Source organism: Furipterus horrens, unplaced genomic scaffold (assembly GCF_987537825.1).
Source record: "Furipterus horrens unplaced genomic scaffold, mFurHor1.1.pri manual_scaffold_9, whole genome shotgun sequence".
Taxonomy (NCBI): domain Eukaryota; kingdom Metazoa; phylum Chordata; class Mammalia; order Chiroptera; family Furipteridae; genus Furipterus; species Furipterus horrens.
In genome coordinates, this window is record NW_028327179.1 from 56,713,621 (window position 1) to 56,741,170 (window position 27,550).

General features: G+C 38.3%; 1 protein-coding gene across 1 annotated transcript in view; it reads right to left on the reverse strand.

Annotated features, from left to right (window-relative positions):
* Window positions 1-27,550, reverse strand: part of AMPH (amphiphysin) — a 310,914-nt gene that overhangs the window by 70,747 nt on the left and 212,617 nt on the right. The window contains exons 7-11 of the mRNA XM_090287371.1: window positions 22,490-22,575; window positions 7,093-7,168; window positions 6,348-6,430; window positions 3,853-3,991; window positions 2,657-2,785 (exon numbers count right to left, since the gene is read on the reverse strand). Of these exons, the coding sequence (XP_090143497.1) occupies window positions 2,657-2,785; window positions 3,853-3,991; window positions 6,348-6,430; window positions 7,093-7,168; window positions 22,490-22,575 (513 nt within the window). The remainder of the gene's footprint in view (window positions 1-2,656; window positions 2,786-3,852; window positions 3,992-6,347; window positions 6,431-7,092; window positions 7,169-22,489; window positions 22,576-27,550) is intronic.

Here is a 27,550-nt window from a genome sequence, read left to right on the forward strand (position 1 = left end):
GCCAGAGGGCGAAGAAGAACTAGAAATTGAAAAATTATGTGAAAAAATAATGAAGCAGAACTTCCCTAACTTGGGGAAGGAAATAGACTTACAGGTCCAGGAAGCACAGAGAGTTTCAGAAAAACTGGACCCAGGGAGAACCACTCCAAGACACATTAGAATCAAAATGTCAAAAATTAAAGATAAAGAGAAAATCTTAAAAGCAGCAAGAGAGAAGAAGAGAATCATGTACAAAGGGGTCCCAATTAGACTATCAGCGGATTTCTCAAAAGAGACCCTGCAGGCAAGAAGGGACTGGTAAGAAATATTCAAAGTAATGAAAATCAAGAACCTACAGCCACAAATACTCTATCCAGTGAAACTGTCATTCAGAATAGAAGGACAGAGAAAGTGCTTCCAGGACAAAGTAAAACTAAAGGAGTTCATCAGATCCAAACCACTATTATATGAGATGTTAAAGGGACTGGTTTAGAAGAAGGAGGATCAAAACTATGAACATTAAAATGAAAACTGCATCACTACAACCAACAACAGAAGCTAGAAAATCAAAACAAAGGCAAACTAAGCAGGCAACGAGAGTGGATAAAGAACTATAGGTATGGGGAACATATTGGGAGGAGGTCAGCAGGGAGGGGGAAGGGGGAAAGGGAGGGAGATGATGCAGGAATTAAGAAGCATAGTAGGAGGGAATGGAGTAGACAGGAAGAGGTTGAGAAGAACTATATGCACAACCAATGGACATGGACTAAAAGGGGGGACAACTGGAGGGAGGGGGGCCACTGGATGGAGGGGAGCAGAGGGAAAGAAATTGGAACCACTGTAATAGCATAATCAATAAAGCATATTTTAAAAAATAAATAAATAAAAATAAAAGAAATAGCACTCTTGAACCCCATCTTTATTTCAGAACTAGTCTGTGTCATATTATCTCTATTTCAATTGCCTTAACTGACAAATGGAGACGTCCTCTGCTAGCACACATGGTTTCTAGGTGATCACATTCTCTATTTGTGATAGAATTCAGAGGATGTTCTTGGAGGGTCCAGGTAAAAGAAACTTGAAAGTAAGGTCACTATCACCCTAAAACATCTGACTGAAAACTGATATAGCAAAATCAAGAATGAAGCTAAGCTGTTAGTAAACACAAAGGGAGAGCACAACTTGGAAATGAAAATTCCTCAGGTTTGGTGGCAGGTGGATGCTGAGTAAGATCATTTAGTTCAAGACAGCTATTCCTGGCAGCATCTGTGTAGCCACAAGCATAATTTATCTATGCACTAATAAACATGCTATTCCCCCTCCTCGAAGGACCTGCTAAATCTCATTTCAAGCCCTAGCTAGCTTATCATATTCAGCATCTCATATAAACAACAAGGAAAAAAAAAACCCAAACAGAAGCATTGTGTCTGTTGATAAATGGTCTTGAAAGGGATGACAAATTATGATTTGCCACTGCACTGCTTCTGAGTTTTTATATTCTGAACCCCTGATATCAGTACATTACTTCTATTATTATCAACAAAATGTGACTGTAATTGGGGTGTTGTACACAGTGCTGTTATTGATGTGTTCAGTAATTAAAGTATGTCATTCACACCATTTGCAGAATGTAAATTTTGTTCCTGATCCTGAGAACATTGTGAGAAATGATATTGACATGATTGGGTACTTTCACTCTTAAAGAGGTGGCTTCTATGACATTAGGAGTAGCTCTGGACTCTTAAAGAGGTGGCTTCTATGACATTAGGAGTAGCTCTGGAAGAAGTTGAGGCTATTCTCAAGACAACCAAGCAGCTGCTCACGGGGACAGAGCTATAGTCCACTGAGGGTAACTAGAGGAGGAGAACCTGCATCCAGTTGTGTTTGAAAGCAAGGGGAACACTGATGTTTCCATTTGCTAAATCATGTGCATGGATACATTTATCCCTGCTGTAGAGCAAAAGACTTAAAAAAATTCACCTATTTAACTTCATTTTCCTATTCTTTACTAGGAAGTAACATAAAAGAAGTGATAGAGGTGTAAACATGAATTCATTGATATTGATGTTCACCAAAGTGCTGGTGAAATCATCGAAAAATTGGAAGCAACCTGTGAACACAATCAGAGGTTGCTACATCCATCTGAGAGCATACTCTGTTTAAACATTTTTTTTTGAAAAGATAATACTATGACATGAAAAAGTGCTCATGAGATTAAGTAGAAAAGTTGGGAGTACATAACAATACAGTCTGAATTTTGTGGGACAAAATCAATACATAACTAGGAAATAAAAAGACCAAAAGAATATAAACCAAAGCATATTCATGACTAAGTCAGAGTGATATAATTCAGTAACTATTAAAATTATTAATTTAATACTTTTTACTGTTTTCCCATTTTCTATAATAAGTATGTGCTACTTATTAATCTTAATCAAAAATAATATGAGTATATTCAAATATGTACATCTCCCATTTGAAAATGCTTTAGACATACCAAGCTAACCTGAATGGCAGCTGAAATCATATTGCTGGCTCTAACATCTGCTTTATTTAGAGCTGATCCCTGAAAGTCCCTCCTCCATGATACTTTACAGACATCCCTCCTGGGAAAGTGTGGTCACACTGATTTCTGGGACAAAGTTGTCCTCAAAGAAACTGATGAATAGGCACTCACCTGGGAAGGTGTTGTCACACTGATTTCTGGGACAAAATTATCCTCAAAGAAACTGATGATGTTCTCCTGCTGCAGTTCCTTTGTCGGGGTAACTTTAGGCAGAGGTGGGATAGGAGGCCCTTTCCTTGTCTGCAAAGCATTAAACACAAGCAGTAGTTAATTCAGCCAAAGATGATGTGCAAGACGTCCAAAAATCTTATGTGAACAGAGCTGGAAGGACAGATAGATCACTGATTGAAATTTAGATATTCATATAGAAACAAGCCCACCTGATTAAGGTAAAGAATGCCATCTGTTTGGGTGGCTCTCACAGAATTGACAGGCACTGGTCCAATAAGAAAAATTCAGGCTCAGACTCCATTAATCTCAATGCAAGAGCTACACTCAGGGCCGCAGGGCCAGATTCCTGTGCCTCTAATGTTAAATGAAGGCATTCCCTTCTCTGAAGCAAATTGAAAATGATTTCTCATTTCAGCAATAAATTAAAATTTTTAAATGAAAATCAAGCAAGTTATTCACTGGAATCAGTGAGACTACCAACAGGCAGCACACATCTGCTACGTGTATCTTCCTATGAATCCCTTACTTAGTTTCATCCAAACACATGAAAGCTTGAACTGAACTGCACACTTCTAGCTTTCTTAACAGAAATTTCATGTTCACCCAAAGTAGGGAAGAAATGGGTAGCAATTTTTCTCTGTATTTACCTTTTCCTGGCCCTTACTGTTTCTTTCAATCATTTTTTCCTACACTTTTGTTGAATGTTTATTTATGTACAATATATGGTGGGTGATACAAAAAGTGTGAAATGGTATATACACATAACAGTTTTAGTGGCTGTGCTTGCCATGAACATTACCTAAAGTGCTATAGGAGGGAGGTTTCATAGAGAAGGTAGGATTAACAGAAGCCTTGAAGGATTCTGTGAGCAAAAGATGGAAGAAGAAAACAGGCAAGCCTGAGGAAGCTGAGATAAACACGCTCAAATATAGGGTGTGCAAGAAAATAAAAAGTCCAAATAAGAAAAATGAGTTGATTCCTTAATGATGACCACAATACCTAAAGCTTCAAACCTCAAAGTCTTCCCAAGCAGACATAAACTCCTCTCAATGCCCCTGCACCGCAGGACTATACCAAATGGGGTTATCCCACCATGACCTCTTCCAGTCACCCCAATACATTTGATCTCCTCCTACCTGAGAAGGTGACCGAGGCCGTGCTGGTGCAGGAGACGCAGGTGCCAGTGTATGATTGGGACTAGCTGTCGGGCTTGGGATGGGTGAAGGCTCCTCGGGCGGTGATGGTGTCTTTGCGACGCGGAGAGGACCCGAATCACTAGATGAGCACATGAGATGTAAGCAAGGGGCTTCTAAGGCGTATTTCTTTATCAGGGCTACTCCATCCCAGAGAAACCCTGAGCCCTAACAAGTATTATTTGTTACTTACACCCCCTTCCAAGTTAATTCTGGTTATTAACACAGTGTGCCAGACCCTGTTCATAGATTATCTCTAAACACCACAATATCCATGCAGTGGGGTTAAAAATCCCTAAAGTCACTTGGCGATTTACTGGATCTAATTTCAGGCCTTATTAATTCAACCATTGTTCCTTCCACTCTGCCAAACAGTCTTTGCAAGAATCTTTCAAACATAAGTTGAATTAACTGAACCAGTTGCACTTTTGATTTACAAAGGAATGTTGCTATGTCATAATTTATAGAAAAACCTACCTTGAAAATGATAAATTTATGTTAAAAGGCACCCTTCGGATAGTGTTAATTAAGATTTTGTAGAAGTGCTTTCTGATAACATTTGGAAATCAATTAACTGTTTCTGCTTCCACACCCTGAAGAACAATGACTCAACTGAGGCACCTTGGAATATGCAAACAAATTATGTGATAAACCAGAATCATAAATATTTACTAACAGTCCACCACATACCAGGCACTGGGCCAGGTGCTTATGAACATCCCAAACTTAATGACTAAGAGAGCACTTAGAACACATCCTGCTATCAAAGAATTTCAAAATTCTACAGATTGAGGGAACAGGACCTGCATCCCAAAATAAATATGTACACAGCAGCATGGTCTACAAGGAAATGGGTCCTACAGAGAGAACACAGACACACCACTTGATTGGGGATCTGTGCAAAAATCATGGCCTCTGTTGGGAAGCACAGCTCAATCTCTGCTTAATAGAAATAGATCCTGCTGAGCTCACTCACCACCTTGTTCTGCAGAGGAATGTTGAAAAAAATGAAAGGAATGTTTGTTAAATGACTGTGGCCCCATTCGTCCATTTTATCTGATTTAGCGACTTTGAAATTTTTAGATGTATCTGTCCCTTTCATCTCTCCATAATGGAGCAACCCTTAATTTTTTGATGTATTTTATTTCTAAAACACCTAAGTGTCATTTTGATATTATAATTCTTACTTTGTTCCTAAGTGTATTAGAAACAGTAGCTCTGCCCCTTTAATGTATATTCTTTTAAGCAATATTATTTCCCTTAGAAGGAGAAACATACTTTATGCCCACTTAGTACAGCAGCCATAACAGAGACTATGAATACAGCTAATGCAAAAAGCAACAAATGATAATATTAGTTATCTCCAGAGAGAACCAAACATTGACATATAGAGATGGTGGCGCATGTGTAGGTGTAGGCGTATTTTTATAAATGTGTGTGAGTATATATATTAATGTTAAAATTGCAAATATACAATGGCTCAACTGCCTATTACTTTATTATTGTTTCTTTTTATTGTACTTTTTCCATTACTATTTATCCCCTTTACACCCTCTTCCACCTCTACCCACCCCCACCCCCGTTGCAATCACCACTGCTGTCCATGTCCATAAGTCCTTTCTCTTTTTTCCTTAATTCCCCCACTCCCCCAACGCTGTCTATTATTTTAAAGCTGTTTAGTCCAATAGCATCTTTTTTTTTTCCTATTTGTTAATAAAAAAAATGACATCTTTAACCTGAAAGGCTCTTGGAGTTAAGAAAGTCAATGCATGTTAACTACATGTCGAGTCATAAAATTGAAAGCTGGGTCTTTGGACTTCCAGCCCAAGATTCACTTGCCTGCATTCTTTGAGTGCATAATGTCTGAGAAAGATGGAATAAGAAGGATTCCAAAATCACAGGAGAAAGCTGGTGTGAAGCGAAACAACCCTGGCAATGCAAACATTTTACCTCTGGATCACTGGGCCTTTGGTGTTTTGACTGGCACACTCAGAATAACCATGTGCTTGCAAGGTGGAGTTAGGAGATAAGTTGGTGGTGAGGTCTCACCTACTTCTTTCCTTTCCCCAAAATGGGTTCTTTAAGTATGTCTTCACAACAATAAATATCAGGGTTAATGATTGTGAATTTGGGTAATTCCTTTCTTCTCCAAAAAAAGTAACAAGTGCAGAATTAGAAATTATATGTTAAAAACTTACACCACGGCTCTCAGTTCCCGTGGAAAGCAGAGAGGCAGATAGTCAATTCTATCATGACAATGAGAAAGGCCATGGCAGGTAGGTAAACCTGAAAGCTGAAGGTAAATGTAAAAGCATAGGACTAAGGCAGGTGTCTGCCTCTACATGGAAAGGCTCCTTTATTTTTGACTTTTGTAGGATAAATAAAATAGTAGGCTAGTACAGACTGAATGCAGATGAATGGACATGAACTTGGCCTACCTGGGAGCACCTTGAATGGTGAAGGCCTTGTCAGCATGCTGGTCACCCAGTTTCGTCATTACTTCATACAGTTTGTGGCAAAGCTAAGGGGACAGAGGTCACTTGTCTATTAGCTGCAATTCATTCTGATGCCTACTCAGGCTATGGCTCCCCAAAAGGGATTGTTTATTGAAAAATTAGAATCCATGTCAAAACTGAAAGGCCACAAACACAAATAAACTTAAAAATATTAAAATATATTTATTAGTCAGAGTACAGAGCAAAAAACAAAATATAATTGTTTACATTGACTCTGCTAGAGATAGTCATACAACCACCTGCTAAAGTAAGAAAACACCAGTTGACAGCAGAGCTGCTGATCATCTGAATATTTGGAGACAAAATTTTCCATAGCTTAAAGTATTGCTTAAAACTCCAACATTAAAAACTGACAAAAGAAAACAAAAACAAAAAACTCTGGAACTTTGACAATGAAAAAAATAATTTCAGAAAAAAAATAAAAGTACTCAGTGACTCATTACAGCATTTTTTTATACCCACAAACTAAAATCTTTGCAAGACATAGAGAACTACATGATCACAACAACAACAACAAAAACTTTAGAAATACTACTGAGAGTAATAATACACTGTTAAAAACATGCAAGTAAGCACATTCTTTGCATACTGCTATGCCACTTCATTTGCTTCCAGAATAAATGTTCATTTACTTTATATTCCATAAGTAAAAATAATCATTACTCACCACTGCAATTTCCTTATGAAACTTGGCCTCAAGGCTAGAGACATTTTTGAAAGTATTGACATAAAATCCAATTCGTCTACCATGTGGAGATGCAAACAAGGAAGAAGAGAAAGACTAGTGAGCAAAACTGTATTTTAATACCAATTAAGTATATTAAAAAGAGGTCTTATTTATATAATTTTGAATAACATTGGATTAAATAAAATACTTAACTCAAATTATGCCCACCCCTTCCTGATCAAAAATATAAACAAAAAGCCCTGACTGGCATGGATCAGTTAGTTGAGTGTCTGAGTGCTATTCTGCAAAGCAAAAGGCTGCTAGTTCGATTCCTGGCCAGGGTCTATGCCAGGGTTAGTGACTCGGTCCCCAGTCACAGCATGTGAGAGAGGCCACTGATCAATCTTTCTCTCCCTCTCTTTCTCCCTCCCTTCCCCTCTCTCTAAAAGTAAATAACAAAAATAACACCTTTTTGCACACAGCACCTCTCCTAAAATGTAGTTAATATCCTAACACAGTGGTTCTCACACTTGAGTGTGCTTCAGAATCACCTGAAGGTTTCTTTCTGAGTCAGTAGGTCTGAGGTAGGGACTGAGAATTTGCATTTCTAACCAGCTCTAGGTGCTACTGGTTCAGAAATTAACACTTAGAACCACTGTCCTAAGAATGTATTTGTATTTCAGATATGTATCTTACAAAGGTTTATTTTTAATTTTTACAAAATATAAATGGCCTGGTTTTGATATCATATATTTTGACTCTAAAATTTTTGTGACAGAAGAAAATAAAGGACCTACAAATTAATTACAATTCTTCAGCTAAAGTGAGAGTATGCTTTCATTGCATACTCTCAAACATTGACACAAGCAGTCTCTTCAGCTGTTTCACTCCCTAGTAGTAGGTATACTAGTCAGCCCAGTGGATTCAGCCCAGTAGCCCCGTTATAAGCTCCCTCTGCTCTAAATGAGAGCCCTTTGAACTGTATTAATTCAATCCTCTGATCTGAGTAAATTGCACTTTGATTTAATTCATGTTTCTGTTTCAACGACGTTCTCAAAAATAACCCCAGAATCCTAATTGGTTAATTAGATTCCAAATCCCAATCGAGAGCAAATAAGGACTTTCTGGTGAAACATTAGATAAGCCTAATATATAAAAAAACATATATTCGGGAAGTTAATGATAAGAATACTTATTGGGGAATAGGAATGTGCCAGTACACAGTAGGTACCCCTCTTATTTAAACAATGAGATGAGATGATAGAAAAAGGGTCTTCTTGTGGTTTTACCCTGTTGTCTGTAGGATCCAGCAAACAAAGGTGGACAAATATTCCACTATCTTTAAAGCTCATAGAGAGAGCAGCCATCACAGCATTTTTATATATTTCCTCACTTAATTCTCAAAACTACCCTTTAAGTAGTGGTCCCCACTTTTTATTCAGGAATTCTGAGGCATAGAATGTTCACTGTGCAAGGTAATGAATTAATAAACGGAGAACCAGTATTTGTACCCAAAAGAAGGAAAATGCAATAGAAAAACATGACAAGATAAGGATGTCCACTCTCTCCACTCCTATTCAACAGTCTTCGAAGTTTTAGCGACAGCAATCAGACAAGAAAAATAAAAGGCATCCAAATTGGAAAAGAGGAAGTAAAACTGTCATTATTTACAGATGACATGATAGTGTACATAGAAAACCCTATAGACTCCACAAAAAAACTACTCGACCTAATAAGTGAATTTGGTAAAATAGCAGGGTACAAAGTCAATATTCAGAAATTGAAGGGATTTCTGTATACCAACAATAAAATATCAGAGATAGAAACTAAAAGAAAAATCCCATTTACCATAGCAACAAGAAAAATAAAGTACCTAGGAATAAACTTAACCAAGGAGGTAAAGACCTATACTCAGAAAACTACATAACACTGAAGAAATAAATTAAGGAAGATACAAATAAATGAAAACATAGACCATGTACATGGATGGCAAGAATCAACATCATTAAAATGTCGATACTACCCAAAGCAATTTATAGATTTAATGCAATCCCTCTAAAAATACCAATGACACTTTTCACAGACCTAGAACAAATATTTCAAAAATTTATATGGAATGAAAAAAGAGCCCGAATAGCCACAGAAATCTTGAGGAAGAAGAGCACAGTAGGAGGAATCACAATACCTGATATCAAACTATACTACAAGGCCAAAGTAATCAAAACAGTCTGGTACTGGCATAAGAACAGACACATAGATCAATTAAACAGAATAGAGGGCCCAGAAATAAACCCAGGTCTATATGGTCAACTAATATTTGACAAAGGGGGAAGGAACATCAAATGGAGTGGGAAGAGCCTCTTCAACAAATGGTGCTGGGACAACTGGACAGAGACATGCAAAGAAAAAGAAACTAGACCACCAACTTACACCATACACTAGAATAAACTCAAGATGGATCAAAGACTTAAGTATAAGCCATGGCACCATAAAAGTCCTAGAGAAAAATATAGGCAGGAAAATTTCAGATACCTCATGTAGCAATATTTTCACTGACATATCTCCTAAGGCAAGGGAAATAAAGGAAAGAATAAACAAATAGGGCTACATCAAACTAAAGAGTTTCTGCTCAGCAAAAGAAAACATCAGCAAGATGAAAAGGAAACCAACCACATGGGAAAATATATTTGCCAATGATACCTCAGAAAAGAGACTGATCTCCAAAATATATAAAGAACTTATATGACTCAACACCAAGAAGATAGACAACCCAATTTAAAAATGGGCAAAGGACCTGAACAAACACTTCTCCAAAGAAGACATACAGAGGGTCCATAGACATATGAAAGAATGCACAACATCACTAGCCATCAGAGATGCACACAAAAACCACAATGAGATACCACTTCACACCTGTCAGAATGGCCATCATCAACAAATCAACAAACAACTAGTGCTGGCGAGGAAGTGGAGAAATGGGAACCCTGGTGCATTGCTGGTGGGAATGCAGACTGGTGCAGCCACTATGGAAAACAGTTTGGAATTTCCTCAAAAAACTAAAAATTGAACTGCCTTTTGAACCAGCAATTCCATTGCTAGGATTATATCCGAAAAATCCTGAAACACCAATTCAAAAGAACCTATGCACCCCTATGTTTATAGCAGCACTATTTACAATAGCCAAGTGCTGGAAACAACCTAAGTGTCCATCTGTAGATGAGTGGATCAAAAAACTGTGGTACATTTACACAATGGAGTACTACGTAGCAGAAAGAAAGAAGGAACTTCTACCATTTGCAACAACATGGATGGAACTAGAGAGAATTATGCTTAGCGAAATAAGCCAGGCAGTGAAAGAAAAATACCTTATGCTATCACCTATTACAGAAAACTATGAACAACATAAACAAATGAGCAAAATTGAACCAGAGGTATGTAAACAAGGAATAAATTAACAGTAACAAGGGGCGAGGTGGGAGGGAGAGAAGGGGGTAAGAAGGGGAAGGGTCTAGTCAAAGAACATGTATAAATGATCCACGGACATGGACAACTGGGTGGGGACTGACTGTGGGAGAAGGGGGGGACAGGGTGCGGGGAAGCAAGAGGAGGAAAAAAGTGGGACAACTGGAATAGAAAAACAAACCAAAAATTTAAGTGGGGGAAAAAATGAAAATATAAAGAATGGAAATGCCAGTTCAGTGAATATTAGAAGGACAAGAATTTTTCCTTTACACTGTATATTTTTCTCCCTATCTGATCCCTCCAGAGTTTGGCTTTCTAAAGAAGTATGTAATGACATAAGGTTCTTTGCATGAAACTAATAAAGACCAGTTGTTTATAGAGGTTTTCTTGACCAAGACTTTGACTGGAATGTCATGTCTAAAGGAGACATGCTTGGGCTCTGGTTGTTACCAAAAAGCCCTGAGGAACTGGGATTGACTTTCAAAGGTAATAAAAGCCCACGAGATAAAAGGCCTGGTACCTTGGTTGGTTGTGTGGTCCACAGCAATCTTTCCAGGGAAGGAATGAAGGTTGTTTTCCTGAAAGATGGCTAGAAGGGACCTTAAGGCACAATGGAAAACCAGAAGGACTTGGAAAAGACAGGTGTTTACAGGCAAGGCTGAATGCTCAGCTTCTGTGCCCTGAAGGGCAGACTGAAGGTCACCCTAAACGTTCCTTGCATAAGTTCCAGCAAAGCAGAACTAAAGATCATAAGTGATCATTTGCTGCTCTTGTTGTGGTTATGCAAATGAACAGGATAAATTAAAAATGGACTTAATGCAGTCCCGTTAATGACAAGGAGGGTAATCTTAGGGAGAAAAACCGTGATTCAAGGAAAATCACAATGCTCAGTGGTAGACTATAAAGTAGTGCAGCTAACCGTCTTTAAAGTTTCTTTTCACTTAAAATATGTTTTCATTTGAAAGTTAAACTATGTCTGTGGTATCATCAAAGATGTTTAATTTACAGGCAAGAAGAATGTCAAACGCCTTGCAACTGGATGTCTTTCCAATAAGACAGTCTTACAGATTTAGAGACTTGTTTGTGGGGGTTATGTTACATAAATTAACATGTGTTTTCTGTTTTCAAAGGGCATAAGCCTATGATCTCATTACCTGAGTGATTGTCTGTATGTATAGGCCTCACTTAATCCTGTCTTCATCGTTGCCTCCTCAGACTCAATGGTTTGGCCGAACTAAGTGGCTGGGTTGGTGAAGAATGGGGTGGTCTGTGGGCTTCACTTTAAAACTGGTTTCTCTTTTCTATCCTAATGTCTTGGACAGAAAGAGCCCTGAGGTTGGAGAGGGGGGAAACCTAAAATATTTCCCTCGACCCAAACTAAGTATAATGGACAAAAGGGTTTTGGACAGGTGAGATGTGTCTGGCACACCTTCCTCCAAAGAAGCTCTATTTTTTTCCTAATGTGGGACATTGAAAAATTAATACCTGCCTTTTGTCATCTAGTGGTTATGGACTGAATGATGTCTTTTAACCCTGTTGCCAAATCTGTTGCCCCCAGAATACAACAAGGATGCCAGCCTGTTAAATCAAGCACATCGTTGTCCGGGGACAGCCAACTGACCTGGAGTCTGCACGATTCTTCCCCATGTGGGAAGGCCACCCTCCCCTCCACACCCCCACTCTTATTAGGGATTTCTGGACCGAAGGGTAGGTAGGATGACAACCATGTCCAGCTTGAAGCAGATACAGGAGCTCGAGACCTTCGCCCATTGTCCTATATAGATTACAAAGGGTCTTAAGTCTGAGAGGGAGGGATTGTTATTTTTTATTGTTAAAATAATTATTTATTTATTTATTTTTTTTAAAAAGAAGAATATATGAAAGGGCGAAGCAGGAGAGCTTGTATATACGACCCATGAGCACGGACTTGGGGAGGGGGGATTGTTGCGGGAGAGGCGGAGCTGGGCGGAGGGCAGCGAAGGGGAAAAATTGGAACTATTGTAACAATATAATCAATAAAATAAACTTAAAAATAAATAAATAAAAGCATGAAATATTTGCTGAAAAATTTTGCTTAAGCATGATTATTATTATTTCTGTGTTTTCCCATAAATTAGGTGGTTTATAATTTTAACAAAATAAAAGATAGAAGTCTAATTTAGGGGAAAAAATAGTTGAGTGCTAAATCCACCCCAACCAATAAGACTTGGTTTTTCAATGGCTTAACCTGTACCTTAACTTTCTGGAAAGAGGGTAACGGAAAAAAATACAAAAATATTTCCACCATGTTCCATTCAATCTTCTTCTTAAAAAACAAAAAAAAACCTTTCTAAACTAGTTTATTTGAATTTCTTTCATTGTTCCCCCTCCCACCAAGCTTTACAGAGGTACAATGGACAAAATTATAAGATATTTAAAGTGTGCATTTTGGTGACTTGACTTATGTATACAGTGTAGGTTTACAGTTGTTTGTATGGAAAGTACAACAATTAATAAGTAATAATACAAGAATAAACTGTGTTTTGTGTACTTATAACTATAAACCTACTTTTGCCCGTATATTGTGAAAGGATTCCCTCCTGTTAATTAACATATCCATGACCTCATTTTTTTTTTTTTTTTTTTGGTGAGAACTTTAAAGTTCTACTCTTTTAGAAAATTTCAATTATATAACAGTGTTATCAACCATAGTCATTATGCTTTACATTAGATTCTCAGACCTTATTTATCTTATAGCTGAAAGTTTGTACCCTTTTACCAATCTCTCCCTATTTCTTACACTCCCCCAGCTACTGGCATCCATTTTCTACTTTCAGTTTCTATGAGTTTGCTTTTTTCTTTTTTTTGAGATTCTACATATAAGTGATACCATACAGTAGCACCTCACACCTGCCAGAATGGCTATCATCAAAAAGACAGGAAATAACAAGTGCTGTGGAGGATGTGGAGAAAATGGAACCCTTGAGCATTGTTGGTGGAAATGTATATTGGTGCAACCACTACAGAAAAAAGTGTGAAGGTTCCTCAAAAAATTTAGAATAGAACTACCATATAATCCCAGCAATCCAGGATCTCAAAGAAATATGTATACATGCACTCTCACATTAACTGCAGCATTATGCAAAATAGCTAAGATATGGAAAGACCCCAAGTAACTGTCAATGGAAAAATGGATGAAGATGTGAGATTATATATATGTATACAAAATATTATTGTATATATATAATATTACATATAATATTATTTATGTGTGAGAAAAGGAAATCTTGCCATTTCCAATAAGATGGATGAAGCTTAGGGCATTATGCTAAGAGAAATAAGCTGAACAGAGAAAGTCAAATGTTTCACTGAAGCTTGATGGTCTATTGCTACAGTGATCATGTGTCCTTTTCTTTTATTTGAATTAGAATTATATATTTATATATATATATATAACATGTATATGTGAATAATTTATATAAATATCCATACACATAAGCATATTATTAATCAAGAAAATCCTGGTAGAGTGTGACTGGGAAATAAGCATTGAAGAGAGTCAGACCAGAAGACTGGGTAATGGAGCCTGGGGAAGCAGACCTGTGCTCTGAGACAGAAGATGTTCCAGACCATGAAAGCAGAGTGTTTTTCTGCGGGCAACAGTTATTTGTGGCCTCTGGCCATGTTTGAGATATGGGAAAAGAGAGAGCCTGGACCTGTATTTAGGGAAGTAACTAAGGCAACAGTTGGATGTGAGAGGAGAGACTGCAGATGCCCTGACAACTCTGCAGAGGGACCTAACTCATTGTATTGTTTGCAGAAAAGTCTTCCTGGGCACTTCAATTAGCAACTCAGGACGCCTTTTCTAGGATCCCAGTCAACTAGTCAGTAATTCCTCATACCTTCCCTCATTCAATTACTCAACAAAGGGCCTATCCACCTCTGGGTACAAGCCTGGTGGTGGTCTAAGGTGGCCTCAGAAACTAACAATCTCATTAGAAAATGCTGATCAATGAACACATGCTCCATTAACACCAGTAAGGGAAATAAGCAGATTTAAAGACAGTTTGTAAATGTTAAAGTTATCACAAAAGTCATATATGACGAGATATCAAAAATGATTAGATTGGACACAAACAGCTGAAGGAACTGAGAGGTGAGGGGGATAAGGAGGCCCGTGCCAGCTGCAAACATCTATTTCAGAAAACATACTTAGGCTGTCCTGAAGAATAGGTCAGCTTTAAACAGAAGCTGGGTGTAGATGGGGGGAAGGTAGTTGAAGTTGATTGGTGGATATTGTTTTATTTTCATTGATTTTTCACTATGATAAAGCAAACCCTAATAAATATCTGTGAATTAAAACTTCACAGTTTTACCATTTCCTTAGAATGTGTTTCTTGAATGTAAATGCTATATGAAAGGTACATACTGGAGAAGGCTTTGATGTACATTGCCAAATGACTCTCTCAAGGACCCGGCCTCTATAGTCTCTCAACTTTAAATATGGCTGTATACAAAACCTTCATAAATTTGATAAATCAGCAAGAGTTAGTATGTCACCAACTTTTAAATTTATATTCCTTTTATGAAAATTAACACATTTTTGTTCATTTATTTATTGCTCATTTATATTTCTCCTTTTGAGTTACCTACTTTTTTTTTTTTTTACTTTTTCTTAATTTTTGTCTTATTTGTACATTTGGGAAAAACAAGAATCTCCATTCTTCTGTCTTTAAATTTTATTTTCTGATATACAGCATATTAACTTGTTTATATCAATTATTGTTTGCAGGAATAATTGGGGAAGTACCAGAAAGAAATACCTTGTTTCAAATGACTAAATAAACACCTAAATTTTATAATATTTATATGTTTCTTTTTAGAGTTTAGAAATTAAATCAACTAGGAGTATTTAATTTAGAAAAAAGTTCAATATTTTTTATGCAACTTCTTATCCAGTGATTTTCTCCAATTACTTCTTTCCAAGTAGGGACTTCCTCACTATTATATGCTTAGCATCTAATACAGCATCTGGTAAATAGCAGGCATGTAATAAATATTTCATGAATGAATGAATGCATAAATGAATTCATGAATGAACAAATGAGCAAAGAAACGAACAAGAGAACATGTCAATGAATAAGCAAATGTGGCACTCTGTACTGGGGAGCATGTTCTGACTGTAACCTTAGCTTGTGAAAAGGTAGTGTCACCAGCAGGGAAATACTCATCCATAAAGAGAACTTGGCTCTGAATTCTGATACTATCTGCTCGGGAGGTTTTATTTCACAAGTTCTTCACAAACAAGGGACTCAGAGACTTTACCATCTCCCTAAAGGTCTTCTCTGAGGCATCCTCAGGCCCCTTCTGATTGGCTGTCAAGACCAAGTAAATTTCTTTATTAAGACTTTTTTGTTGTTCTTGGAAACAGTGGAAAGGATTAACAGCTAAGCTTAATACAGCCACAGCTTTCAGGCCAGGATATACTCCCTCTGCATTGCCATAAGGAAGTCTGCCTCCCCTGGGGGTGTTCACTGCTTTTCCCTGAGTCTCCCTCTGCCATTGCTCACTCACCATGTGGGTAGAGTGGAAGACGTGAGATTTCTCCTAGCTTTCTGAGCTCATTTACACTGTCCTCTGATATTTATGCCACACATATAACTAAATAACAAACTCCGAACCCTCTGACCTCTGTAACCCCAGTCGTCGTCGGCAGCCGTCCGTCTCGAGAGACGATGGTGTAGCTTCTTAAGAGTCTATCTGCACCGCCGAGAATGGCTGTGCAGTCCAACTCGGGAGTGACACGGTATCTGTCTCCTCCCGTGTTGAATCGACATCTTGCGATGACGCTGGAGTGTCCTCTCCAGTGAAGCTGAAGCTACAGAGCCTGGGCAGGGTGATATGGAGGGTCTGCTGTTGCCCATGCAGCAGACCCCCCCTCTCTTCGCAGCTGAAGGGTCCAAGGGAAAGACGGAGTCAATACAGCTTGGCTTCAGGTGCGCCGCAGGAGTTGCCAGTGTTGACTACAACATCAAACCGCCTTAGGGACTCCGGCTCCGGATTTTCTGTCGGGGTTTACTCCCTTAGCCTTTCCCCTGAAGAGGTATGCCGCAAGGCAGCAGAGGTTTTTTGGAGTCAGAGTTTTCCTTCTCTGATGTGCCCTGACTGGAAGATCGAACCAGCGACACTTAGCTCGCAGGCCGACGCTCAATCCACTGAGCCAAACCAGCCAGGGTTTGTAACCCCAGTATTCCTATTTATACACATTCTACAATGACTTCCTACTGCATAACCTAGATCTTACCATCACTCAAAATTGCTCCACCTCTGAAATGAGAAAATTCAGCAGCCCACCCACTAACCTAATTTCCTAGGCATCCAGAACCCACTCATCATTCATTCACTTCCATTCCAGCTGATGATTTTTTTTAGGGAGGTAAGGGTGGACGAATACTAATCAAGTAAACCTTCTCATTTGACTTTTTGTAATGCAGGTAGTTTAGGAATAGGGTTTTTTTTTTTTTTTTTAATGAAGAGTATATTTGTGAGAAAAGTTGAGAAAGTAATTTTGCTTTACTAATTTTTAATATATGGGTTGACAGTTACTCCATGTCAGAAGGATGCTGGTTTTCTGGAAAGAAGAGTGAAATTCACAACACTTGTTTGCTTTTTAAAAAAATTATTATTTTTACTTTTTTTGGGTTTCATATCTACCCTCTCACAACCCCTCCCAGCCCCACCCCCCACTCTGAATACTTTTTAAATTGTAGAGAACCTGACTTTAAAAAAATATCTCTGAGATATCTGTCCTTTCTCTTCCAAGCTATTGTCCCCTCAGGCTCAACATCTTCATCTACCAAGCCCCATGGCATACCCCTCAAGATGCTCCTGTCAGCTCTGTCAACACTCTTGTCCTCATCACCTACTGGCCTCACATACAGTCAGTCCTAAATCATCCCACCTTAGCCGCTGCCATCTTCTCAAAATGATAAAAGTCATTTTAAAAGACTTCCCTTGCCCTATATATTCTCCTATATCTATGAAGATTCTTCATGCCCATCATAGTCAAGACCCTTGAAATAACAGACAATACCTACTGTTTCTTCTTCTTTATCACCCATCCAGTCTCCATCAGCTCTGACCCCACCATCGACAACACCTTCTCTGAAAGTTCACCAAAGGCAATGCACCTTTAGTCATATCTACTTGACCTCTATTGTAAATGACAGTCCTGGCACTCCCTCATTGTTCAAGTTCTCTCTGTTCTTAGCTTTCTGAGATACTTGAGACCTTCCAGGTCTCCTACATTTCTAATTATTTCATATTCTCAGGCTTTTCCACACAACCCTCTTCTTCTACACATCCCTTAAAGATTGGTGCTCTGAAAGGTTCTGTTTTGGCCTTCACGTTGCCAAAACAAAACCTATCTCACTACCTACACCTCATCAACTCTCACGCCATCAACTACCATCCATATAATTGTTAGAAATAGTAAAAACTGAAACCAAGGAAGCTGAGATGAAAGATTTATTAAGAGGAACCTGCCGGACTGTCTCAAAGGAGAAAACAGCAGCTGGCATACAGGCTGACAAGGTTTTAAAGGGAGGGATAGAGAATGACTGGAACAGGGTATCGGGCGCCCAGTGATTGGTTTGGCCTGTGGGTAACGGCAGGAACAATGGGTTGAGTCTGGGGGTAACGGCGCGAACAATGGTGGGAACAACGAGGTACTTGGTGTTCTGTTGGGTATGTTGTTCGGGAGAAGGTACTTGGTGATTTATTGGGCATGTTTCTGGGGAGAAGAATAGAATAAGGGAGTAAAAGATGTTCTATCTCCTACTGGTGCTTTGCAAGATTTGAGGAACTTTTCACTGGACTGCTCAATAGTCATTGTTTGTGGTTTTTACTTCCTGCTAATCAACTTATTGAGTGGGGGGTTTTGAGGCTCTTACTGAACCTAAGAATAATAAAGACTGCCAAACCTCTTTTTGAGCTCCCAACCTAGTTAGCTCAACAGATAATATCCTTTTGGGCCTCCTAGTGTTTCTTCAAATTTGTATATAAACTAGAACTATGGAGTTTCCTAAAATTTCTGTTTTCTCACCTATTGTCTATCTCTCTCAGAGAGCCCTTCCTGAACTTCCCAATCTATACTAGTTATCCCATCCCATGTCACTTTCTATTAAATTATCTTGTTTTATCTTCTGCCTTAACCTTTTTGTTTAATATTTTATTCTTAATTTCTTTTCTTGGTAATTACTTTTTCCTATATTTCAATGTATGCTCCAAACAATAAAACCTTCAGTACAGAATCTTCAGCACCTAAAATAGTGGTTGACACATGATAGGTGGTTAATCAGTACCTGCTGAATGAATTACAAGTGAATCTGACCACTGCCTCTCTCCTGTTTTATCACAACTCTCCTCTTTGACACTCTCACTCTGACCTCCAACTACAAAAACTAAGTACAGGTCCATGAATCCACAATATTCGCTCCAATCTCCATGCCTGTATTCATGTTCTACCTCAGCCCAGAAAATCCTTTTCACTAAATTGTGATAGTAATCATTTAAAGAGATTTAGCTTAAGCTTCTCTTTGGAGTCCTTCCTTCTTTCTGATACCTCTCTATTGTCTCTTACAAAATTGTAAGCTCTTTTAGAACATACAAACATACCTAGCATTTCCTTTTAAACTTGAACCCCCATCCCCCTCTAGGCAGTACTTCATCTGCCTTCTCCCTATTTTTGAAACACATGACAATAATGGAAGAATAGGTAAACAAAAAAGAATTTTTAAAATTTATGGTCTTAGGCAAGGTATTTAAGCAATATAATCCTTAGCTTCCTCATTTGTAAAATGGGGATGGATATCTGTAATTGTGATGGTTAGAGACCATGTACCACATATAAAGTACACAAAATGATACCTGGCAAATAGAAAGTTTTCAATAGTAATCTCTCTCTCTCTTTCACACAAAACACACACAATTTACATAATTATTGTGGTTGAATAATCTGAGTTTAGTCAAGGAACACACTATATAAAAAGAAAAGCCTATGCTGGGTTTTGATCAAAGTGTAGAACTTGATTAATATAAAGAGAAAGAGCCTGGAGTGCCACATGAGAAGTTAGACTGGATTTAAAAGCATTAAAGCATTTATATTTTATATGAGCAGATGAGGGGAAAGGTTCCTCTCCAAAATTTGTCCCTTAAATATCCCCATTGTTTTTAAGTCCCTACAAATCTTTCAAATTAAAGATAGTTTGACAATAACTTTATTTTGAATAAGCAAAGACTGTTTGGGGAGGGCATATAAGCCAGACTACATTAGTAAATGCTCATTTTTAATATGTATAAAGAGCACTAAATAAATTTTTGCTACATATCCATTACATATAAGGCAAATAATATGCATTTGCCTTTTGACAATTTTGGCAATTTTCCCAGGAGCATTGTCTCATAATCGGAAGTGTAAAATATTGTGGTACCAAAGCCTTTTAAAGGACCAATTTAAAAAGCTATGATGTATATAATTATGTTAGAGATTCCAAAACTTCTTTTACAGGAGAAATGAAAATAACTGTCTTTACTGAATGCAAATGACAACTTCTGTTTAAGATGGGATACCTGTTGAGGGAGATGACAAGCTCTAAAAAACTATTAGCTGACTTGATGAGTGTCAAAGATTTATATAAAGACTTTGGATAGAAGTACTTCTTGAAATATAAGAATGCCAACAATATTTCTTAAAAAACATAATTTCATATACTTTGTGGTTTTAATTAGTAATAAATGACTAGATAAATTAAAATTTTAGATATTATCTCATCTATATCCCTAAAAGTTTATCTATTCAGGCTGTTCAAAATCCTCGTTGGGAGAGGTGTGAGGTCTTTCTTGGACATACGAGATCTGTCGAGAAGATATCCAGCCAAGTGATATGAAAAAGAGACATTTATTGAGGAATATACAAGAAACATTGTACATATAACAATGCCTCAGTCCCCTTCAAAGTAGGCACTTTGGGATCTCATACTGTTCTCCCTATCACCATTAGCTGCCCGTCGTATTTTCCTGAATCTCACTAACAATGTGAAATCACTTCCCTTTCAAAGGTAATTTTAGCTTTGGGAAAAACCAGGAGTAACAGGGCACCAAATCTGGGCTGTAGGAGGCCTGGGTCACCTGGGTGATTGGATGTTTCACCAAAAAACTCTGCATGGGATATGACGTACAAGCAAGTATGTTGTGATAAAGCTACCAGTCACCAGTAGCCCAGAGCTGCGGCCTTCTGAATTATCGAAATAGTTTCTGTGGAGGAATGTTCAAGCTTAACACAAAATCTGATGCAGCTCCATTGCTCTAATCTCTCAGTCATTTTAAATGGGAGAGCCACACAGTACATATGAGTACAATGGCATCTACCGCCCCCACTGACTGGTAGACTGAAGTCGTCATTGTTCACCCATGTACATCCCAGCCCACTTTCCTTGGCTGCCAGGTTACATTGATATTGCACAGACCATTCTCATGATATTAACAAGGGCTGGACTTTATCCAGACAGACCTCATATACAGTAAGTTCCTAGCAGACCACAGAGATGTCACAGTGGAGCTTCTGAATGAAGAGGTGTTCAGGAGGAAGAGTTCAGAGACCGAAATGAGAGGGCAAGACTACCATCATAACCTACAGAGGATGATGAGGGTTAGGGATGGTGGCAATGAGAATACAGGTGGGGAGATCAGTCCAGAGGATCACACATAAAAAGAACGGATTATTTTCTTTGACAGTTCTTTGGTGCCATAGTTAATGACTATAAAGTTTTGAGGCTGGAGGCCCAAGAATGATGGTCCCAAAAAGAGAAATGCAGATGTTCAAAGAATGAGTATATGCATATAACCAATGAGTTAATTTCACACACGTTGAACTGTGGGTAATGGCTGGTCATCGCATTGGACATGTCCCACAGGCTACTTTTATAGTAACACTAGCCAGAATTTCTTCTAGATATTTCAGTAGCTCAAAAATAAACTCTTGAATGCCTATTGTTGACAAAAAATCAATAACACTAGGAATTAACACAGAAATGGAAAAACTCCTGTCTAGGTCCTCAATATTAATTTTGGAGGATAAATAGAAGGTATAGAATTTCAATATAGGGAGATTTTAGGGGCAACAATCTGGTTGGGAGTTGGTTTAGATGATTTGACTTTAAACAATGTTGCATGGTAAGTACTATTCTATTGATTTAGGGTGACAGTGTGTATGGTGCTGATGGAAATTGAGACATATGCCCCAGTTCACCCAACAACTTCTCGGTTCTAACATCAAGAAAACTGCACTTAAGGCCATGAGAAATGTAGAATACCTATAAATAAGAAGTAGTAAGACCATGAGAAATGGAAAATGCACCAATTCATTGAGAAATCCACAATTCACTTAATGCCATAAGAAATACAGAGTACCTGTAAATAAGAATATTTAGTGTCTAAAATAGGGATGAAGTTCAGGTTAATGGGTCAGGGCTGAAAGTAGTACCTTGGCATCGAAGCCAGAAGACTAGATAAGCTCTTGGAATAAAGGAAGTTCTGCCAAGAACTGAAAGGATATCCTTGTAAATTTCAAGGTTAAAGGAAATTTTCCAAATGCTTCTAATTGAGATTTGGGTCTCCACTTGATAGATCAGGTCTAAAACGCTGTCATCCAATATGGCTGATGCTAGCTACATGAGGTTATTTAAATCTAAATAAATCAAAACAAAATAAATTTAATTTAAAATTCAGCTATATTCCAAGTGTCCAACAGCCAGCCACATACTGGAAAGCATAAATTATAGAACACTTCCACTGGACAGCGCTAAACTATCACAGACAGCAAAGACAAAGTAAGAGATATTCATTATGCTTAAACTTCTAAGAGGAACAGGTACAACCTGTACAAAAACATCTTTACCTTGACCATAACGATGGTAACTCTTCTTGCAAGTCAACATTAAACTCTTCAAACACTTTCTGTGCTTTCTGAAATTCTTCTTCTGCCTAGAAATGACACATAACATGTGTTTACACTTAAAAAAAATCACATAAACACAAGCCATTTCTATACATAACTAAATCATTTAATATAAAAAAGGAACAGCTTTATGGCATGCTAGACACTTTCTAAGTAGGAGAAAAATTAGTCTGCTTAATACCTACATAATTTTTTTTCAACCAATGTGAAACAGTCTTATTAAAATAGGAAAACTGGATTACAATGGTTGTTCTTATACTCTCTGGCAGATTCATTCATTCTACAAAAATGTGATAACTTCCTGTCACACACTGCTCTGCTCTGGATACTGAACATGGATACTTCCCCATATGGAAATTCTGTCTAGTGAGAAGTCTAAGTAATAACATTGCAAGATAGAGTTTGTAAACTGTTATGGAATATGTTGTTATAGAAGATGGTGCAGAGAACAGAAATGTTCATAGAGAAGGTGATATTTTTTAACTGGATCTTAAAGTGTTAGTAAATGTTTGCTACAGAAGGGGATGGGTAAAACATTGTTATATATAAAGGTGGAGTTCCTTCGGTTGAAATTTTAATGTACTAGCCTTGCGAACTTGTCATATTGCTTTTTACCTCAGATACCTCATTCATAAAATAGAGATAGCAATGCCCACCTGAAAAGTGTTGTGACTACAGTAGTCCCTCTCTATATACGGTTCACTTATCATGGCCTCACTGTATCGCGAGATTTTTTTAAATATATTTATTTATCGCAAATGTTTCACTATATCGTGGGATTTTGTGGTACTGTATATGTATATTGTTAAAGTTATGTAGGTTTAAGAGTGTAGAATATGTTTAAGAACATAAGTAGTGTTTATAAAAGTGTGGAAAAGGTTAATAAGGGAGTGGGAAAGGTTAATAAGGGACTGCGAATGGTTTATAAGTGTGTGGAAGGGTTTATAAAGCCTTAAAATACATATAAATACTAAAATAAATGTAAGGTTCCTACTTTGTGGATTTTCACATATCGCGGGGGGTCTAGAACGTAATATTCACGATAAGTGAGGGAATACTGTATTAAGGAAAGGTGATATAGATGAAGTGTTAAACATGGTGTCTGGTCTCTACGAGGTCTCACACAAAGAACAGCTATTATTGCAGCTGCTCAGGAACTGATATGTAAGTCATGAAGGCTCTAGCTTAGGATGTGTGCATAGAAGAAAGAGAGGAGAGAAGAGAAGGCATGAAAGTTGATAAGGATGGATGGGTGAGTCACAACCAAATAGAGAACATCGAATACACTGTGCTAAGGAATCTAGAATTTTTCTACAGGCAATGGGAGCCATTAAAAGACTTAAGCACTATAGAAACATATATAAATATGTGATGTAGAAAGACCAGGCAGCTGAGTGTAGGCAGATAGGTGGAAGCAAGACTGGAAGAAAAGGGAGTAGCTTATCAGATGTCATCAATTAAGTGACATCTGTAAATGACTAACATACTGTAAAACTTACTGAAATGAGTTTTCTAAAAAAATAAATAAATAATGTTATACAAACCTAGCAAATCTGTACTCTCAGAAAATCACAGGTTATGTCTGAGATTTTCAAACTTGTTTCCAATCTGAATCTGCATTTCAGCATCACATATGCACCACGACCACAGTAAGAAGTAAAGGAGCACTTCTTACTTTCTCTGATCCTATAGTAATGTTGGGGGGGCAAAGTTTATTCTAATCAAAATGTGTAAGTCAGAGAAACAAGATGGCGGAGGAGTAAGTGGAAGCTACACTAACCTCCTCCCAGAACTAGTCTGGATTTAAAACTTAATTTTGGAGAAATCATCTGGAATAACCAACCGAACACTAGCTGGAGAGAAGTCTTATAACCATGGAAAGACAGAAAAGACCGCTACATCACAACGTGATGGGTAGGGAATGCGGAGACGTGGAAGGGCTGGCTGGGCTCACATGGGTGGCAGCTGAAGGGACTGAGAAACAGCTCAGCAACCGGGGGTTCCCCCTGAGAAGGGCGGGGTCTAAACCCCCAGCTGGGCTTCCCAGCCTACAGCAACAGAGTGGAAAGTAAAATAGTATCCAGCTGAAAAAAGCGAAAAGCCACAGGGTTTCTTGCTAGCTGGAAACAGCTGGAGAAAATAAGTGGATCACATACGAAAATATTTTGCCCCCATTTACCCTGGGCTCGAGCAGAGGAAGGCAGAGAGGACTGGAGACGCTTGTGGAGAGTTTGGTGTAGTGGCTTTGAGGGGAGAACTCGGGAAACAGCCGACCAGGTCCCAGTGCGGACTCATCCCCAGTATTGCAGGCAGACCATTCCCCTTCAAGTGGCATCAGCCTGAGGGGAAGCAAAAGCCCTGCCTACAGGAATTAAGCTGCCACACCCACGGTCCTTAAGCCTGAGAGCTAATCACAGATTGAAGTGATTAACAACTAAAGAAGACAGACAAAGGCAGTAAATCCCTGGAAGTCTCCAACAGGCTGCCTAGGCCCAGACTGGTACAGGATCTGATGCCACCAGGGGCAGATCCAGGAAGTGCAGATATTCTAAGAAGCACCAACGAACAATAGAAGTCACAAAAATGGGGAGACAGAGAAACAATCCCCCATCGAAAGGAAAGGTAGAATCCTCAGAAAGAGTGCTAAATGAAATAGAGGGGAGCAAACTATCAGATATGGAATTCAAAACATGGATTATAGAGAAGCTCAATGAGCTCAGCAGAAACTACAAAGAACTCCAGAAAAAATACAAGGAAGTTACTGATAATTACACCAGCATGAAAAAGGACATTGAAGCTATCAATAAGAGCCAGGAGGAAATGAAGAATACGATCTCTGAATTGAAGACCACAGTAGAAGGAATTAAAAGCAGGTTAGAGGAAGCAGAAGATCGGATCAGCGAGCTGGAGGACAACTTAAAGACAAAAACTCCCAGACAGTGCAACAAAATGAAAAAAGACTGAACAAGACTGAAGAGGTTCCAAGACAGCTGCAGGATAACATAAAACATAATAATATCCGTATCATAGGAATTCCAGAAGGAGAAGAAGAAGAGCAAGGGATAGAAAACCTCTTTGAAGAACTAATGACAGAAAACTTCCCTAACATAAGAAGAGAAAAAGTCACGGAAGTCCAGGAAGCACAGAGAGTCCCAAAGAAGATGAACCTCAACAGGCCCACTTCAAGACACATCATAATTAAAATGGCAACATTCAAAGACAAAGCGAGAATCCTGAAAGCAGCAAGAGAGAAACAGCTAATAACATACAAGGGAGCTCCAATAAGGCTATCATCAGATTTCTCAGCAGAAACACTACAAGCCAGAAGGGAATGGCAAAAAATATTCCAAGCAATGAAAAACAAAGGCCTACAACCAAGAATACTCTACCCAGCAATGCTCTCATTCAAAATGGAAGGTGAAATAAGGAGTTTCCAAGACAAAAGAAGGCTAAAAGAATACATCTCCACCAAACCAGCATTGCAAGAGATGCTAAAGGGTCTGCTTTAAAAATATGAAGAAACAGAGACAGACAGAGAGGAACACGAGTACAAAGGGGGAAAATGACAATGAATAAGTACTGAAAGAAAGAAGGAACTTCTACCATTTGCAACAACATGGTTGGAACTAGAGAGGATTATGCTTAGCGAAATAATCCAGGCAACGAAAGAAAAATACCTTATGCTATCACCTATTACAGGAAAGTAATGAACAACACAAATAAATGAGTAAAATTGAACCAGAGGTATGTAAACAAGGAATAAACTAACAGTAACAAAGGGGGAGATGGGAGAGAGAGAAGGGGGTAAGAAGGGGAAGGGTCTAGTCAAAGAACATGTATAAATGACCCACAGACATGGACAACTGGGTGGGGACTGAATGTGGGAGAAGGGGGGGCAGTGTGCAGGGAAGCAAGAGGGGGAAAAAAGTGGGACAACTGTAATGGGAAAACAAACCAAAGATCTTTAGTGGGGGAAAAAATGAAAATATAAAGAATGGAAATGCAAGTTCAGTGAATATTAGAATATTCTAATATTAGAATATTAGAATATTTTTCTCCCTATCTGATCCCTCCAGAGTTTGGCATTCTAGAGAAGTACGTAATGACATAGGTTTCTTTGCATGAAACTAATAAGACCAGTTGTTAATAGAGGTTTTTTTTTTTTTTTTAACTAAGACTTTGACTGGAATGTCATGCCTGAAGGAGACATGCTTGGGCTCTGGTTGTTACCAAAAAGCCCTGAGGAACTGGGATTGACTTTCAAAGGTAATAAAAGCCCACGAGATAAAAGGCCTGGTACCTTGGATGGATGCGCGGTCCATGGCAATCTTTCCAGGGAAGGAATGAAGGTTGTTTTCCTGAAAGATGGCTAGAAGGGACCTTAAGGCACAATGGAAAACCAGAAGGATTTGGAAAAGACAGGAGTTTACAGGCAAGGCTGAATGCCAGGTATGTGGTTCTGCTTCTGTGCCTTGAAGGGCAGACTCAAGGTCACCCTAAATATTCCTTGCATAAGTTCCAGCAAAGCAGAACTAAAGATCATAAGTGATCATTTGCTGCTCTTGTTGTGGTTATGCAAATGAACAGGATAAATTAAAAATGGACTTAATGCAGTCCCTTTAATGACAAGGAGGGTAATCTTAGGGAGAAAAATCATTATTCAAGGAAAATCACAATGCTCAATGGTGGACTGTAAAGTAGTGCAGCTAGCCATCTTTAAGGTTTCTTTTCATTTAAAATGTGTTTTCATTTGAAAGTTAAACTATGTCTGTGGCATTATCAAGGATATTTAATTTACAGGCAAGAAGAATGTCAAGTGCCTTGCAGCTGGATGTCTTTCCGATAAGACAGTCTTACAGATTTAGAGACTTGTATGTGGGTTACGTTACATAAATTAACGTGTGTTTTCTGTTTTCAAAGGATATAAGCCTACAATCTCATTGCCTGGGTGATTGTACGTATAGGCCTCACTTAATCCTGTCTGCATTGCTGCCTCCTCAG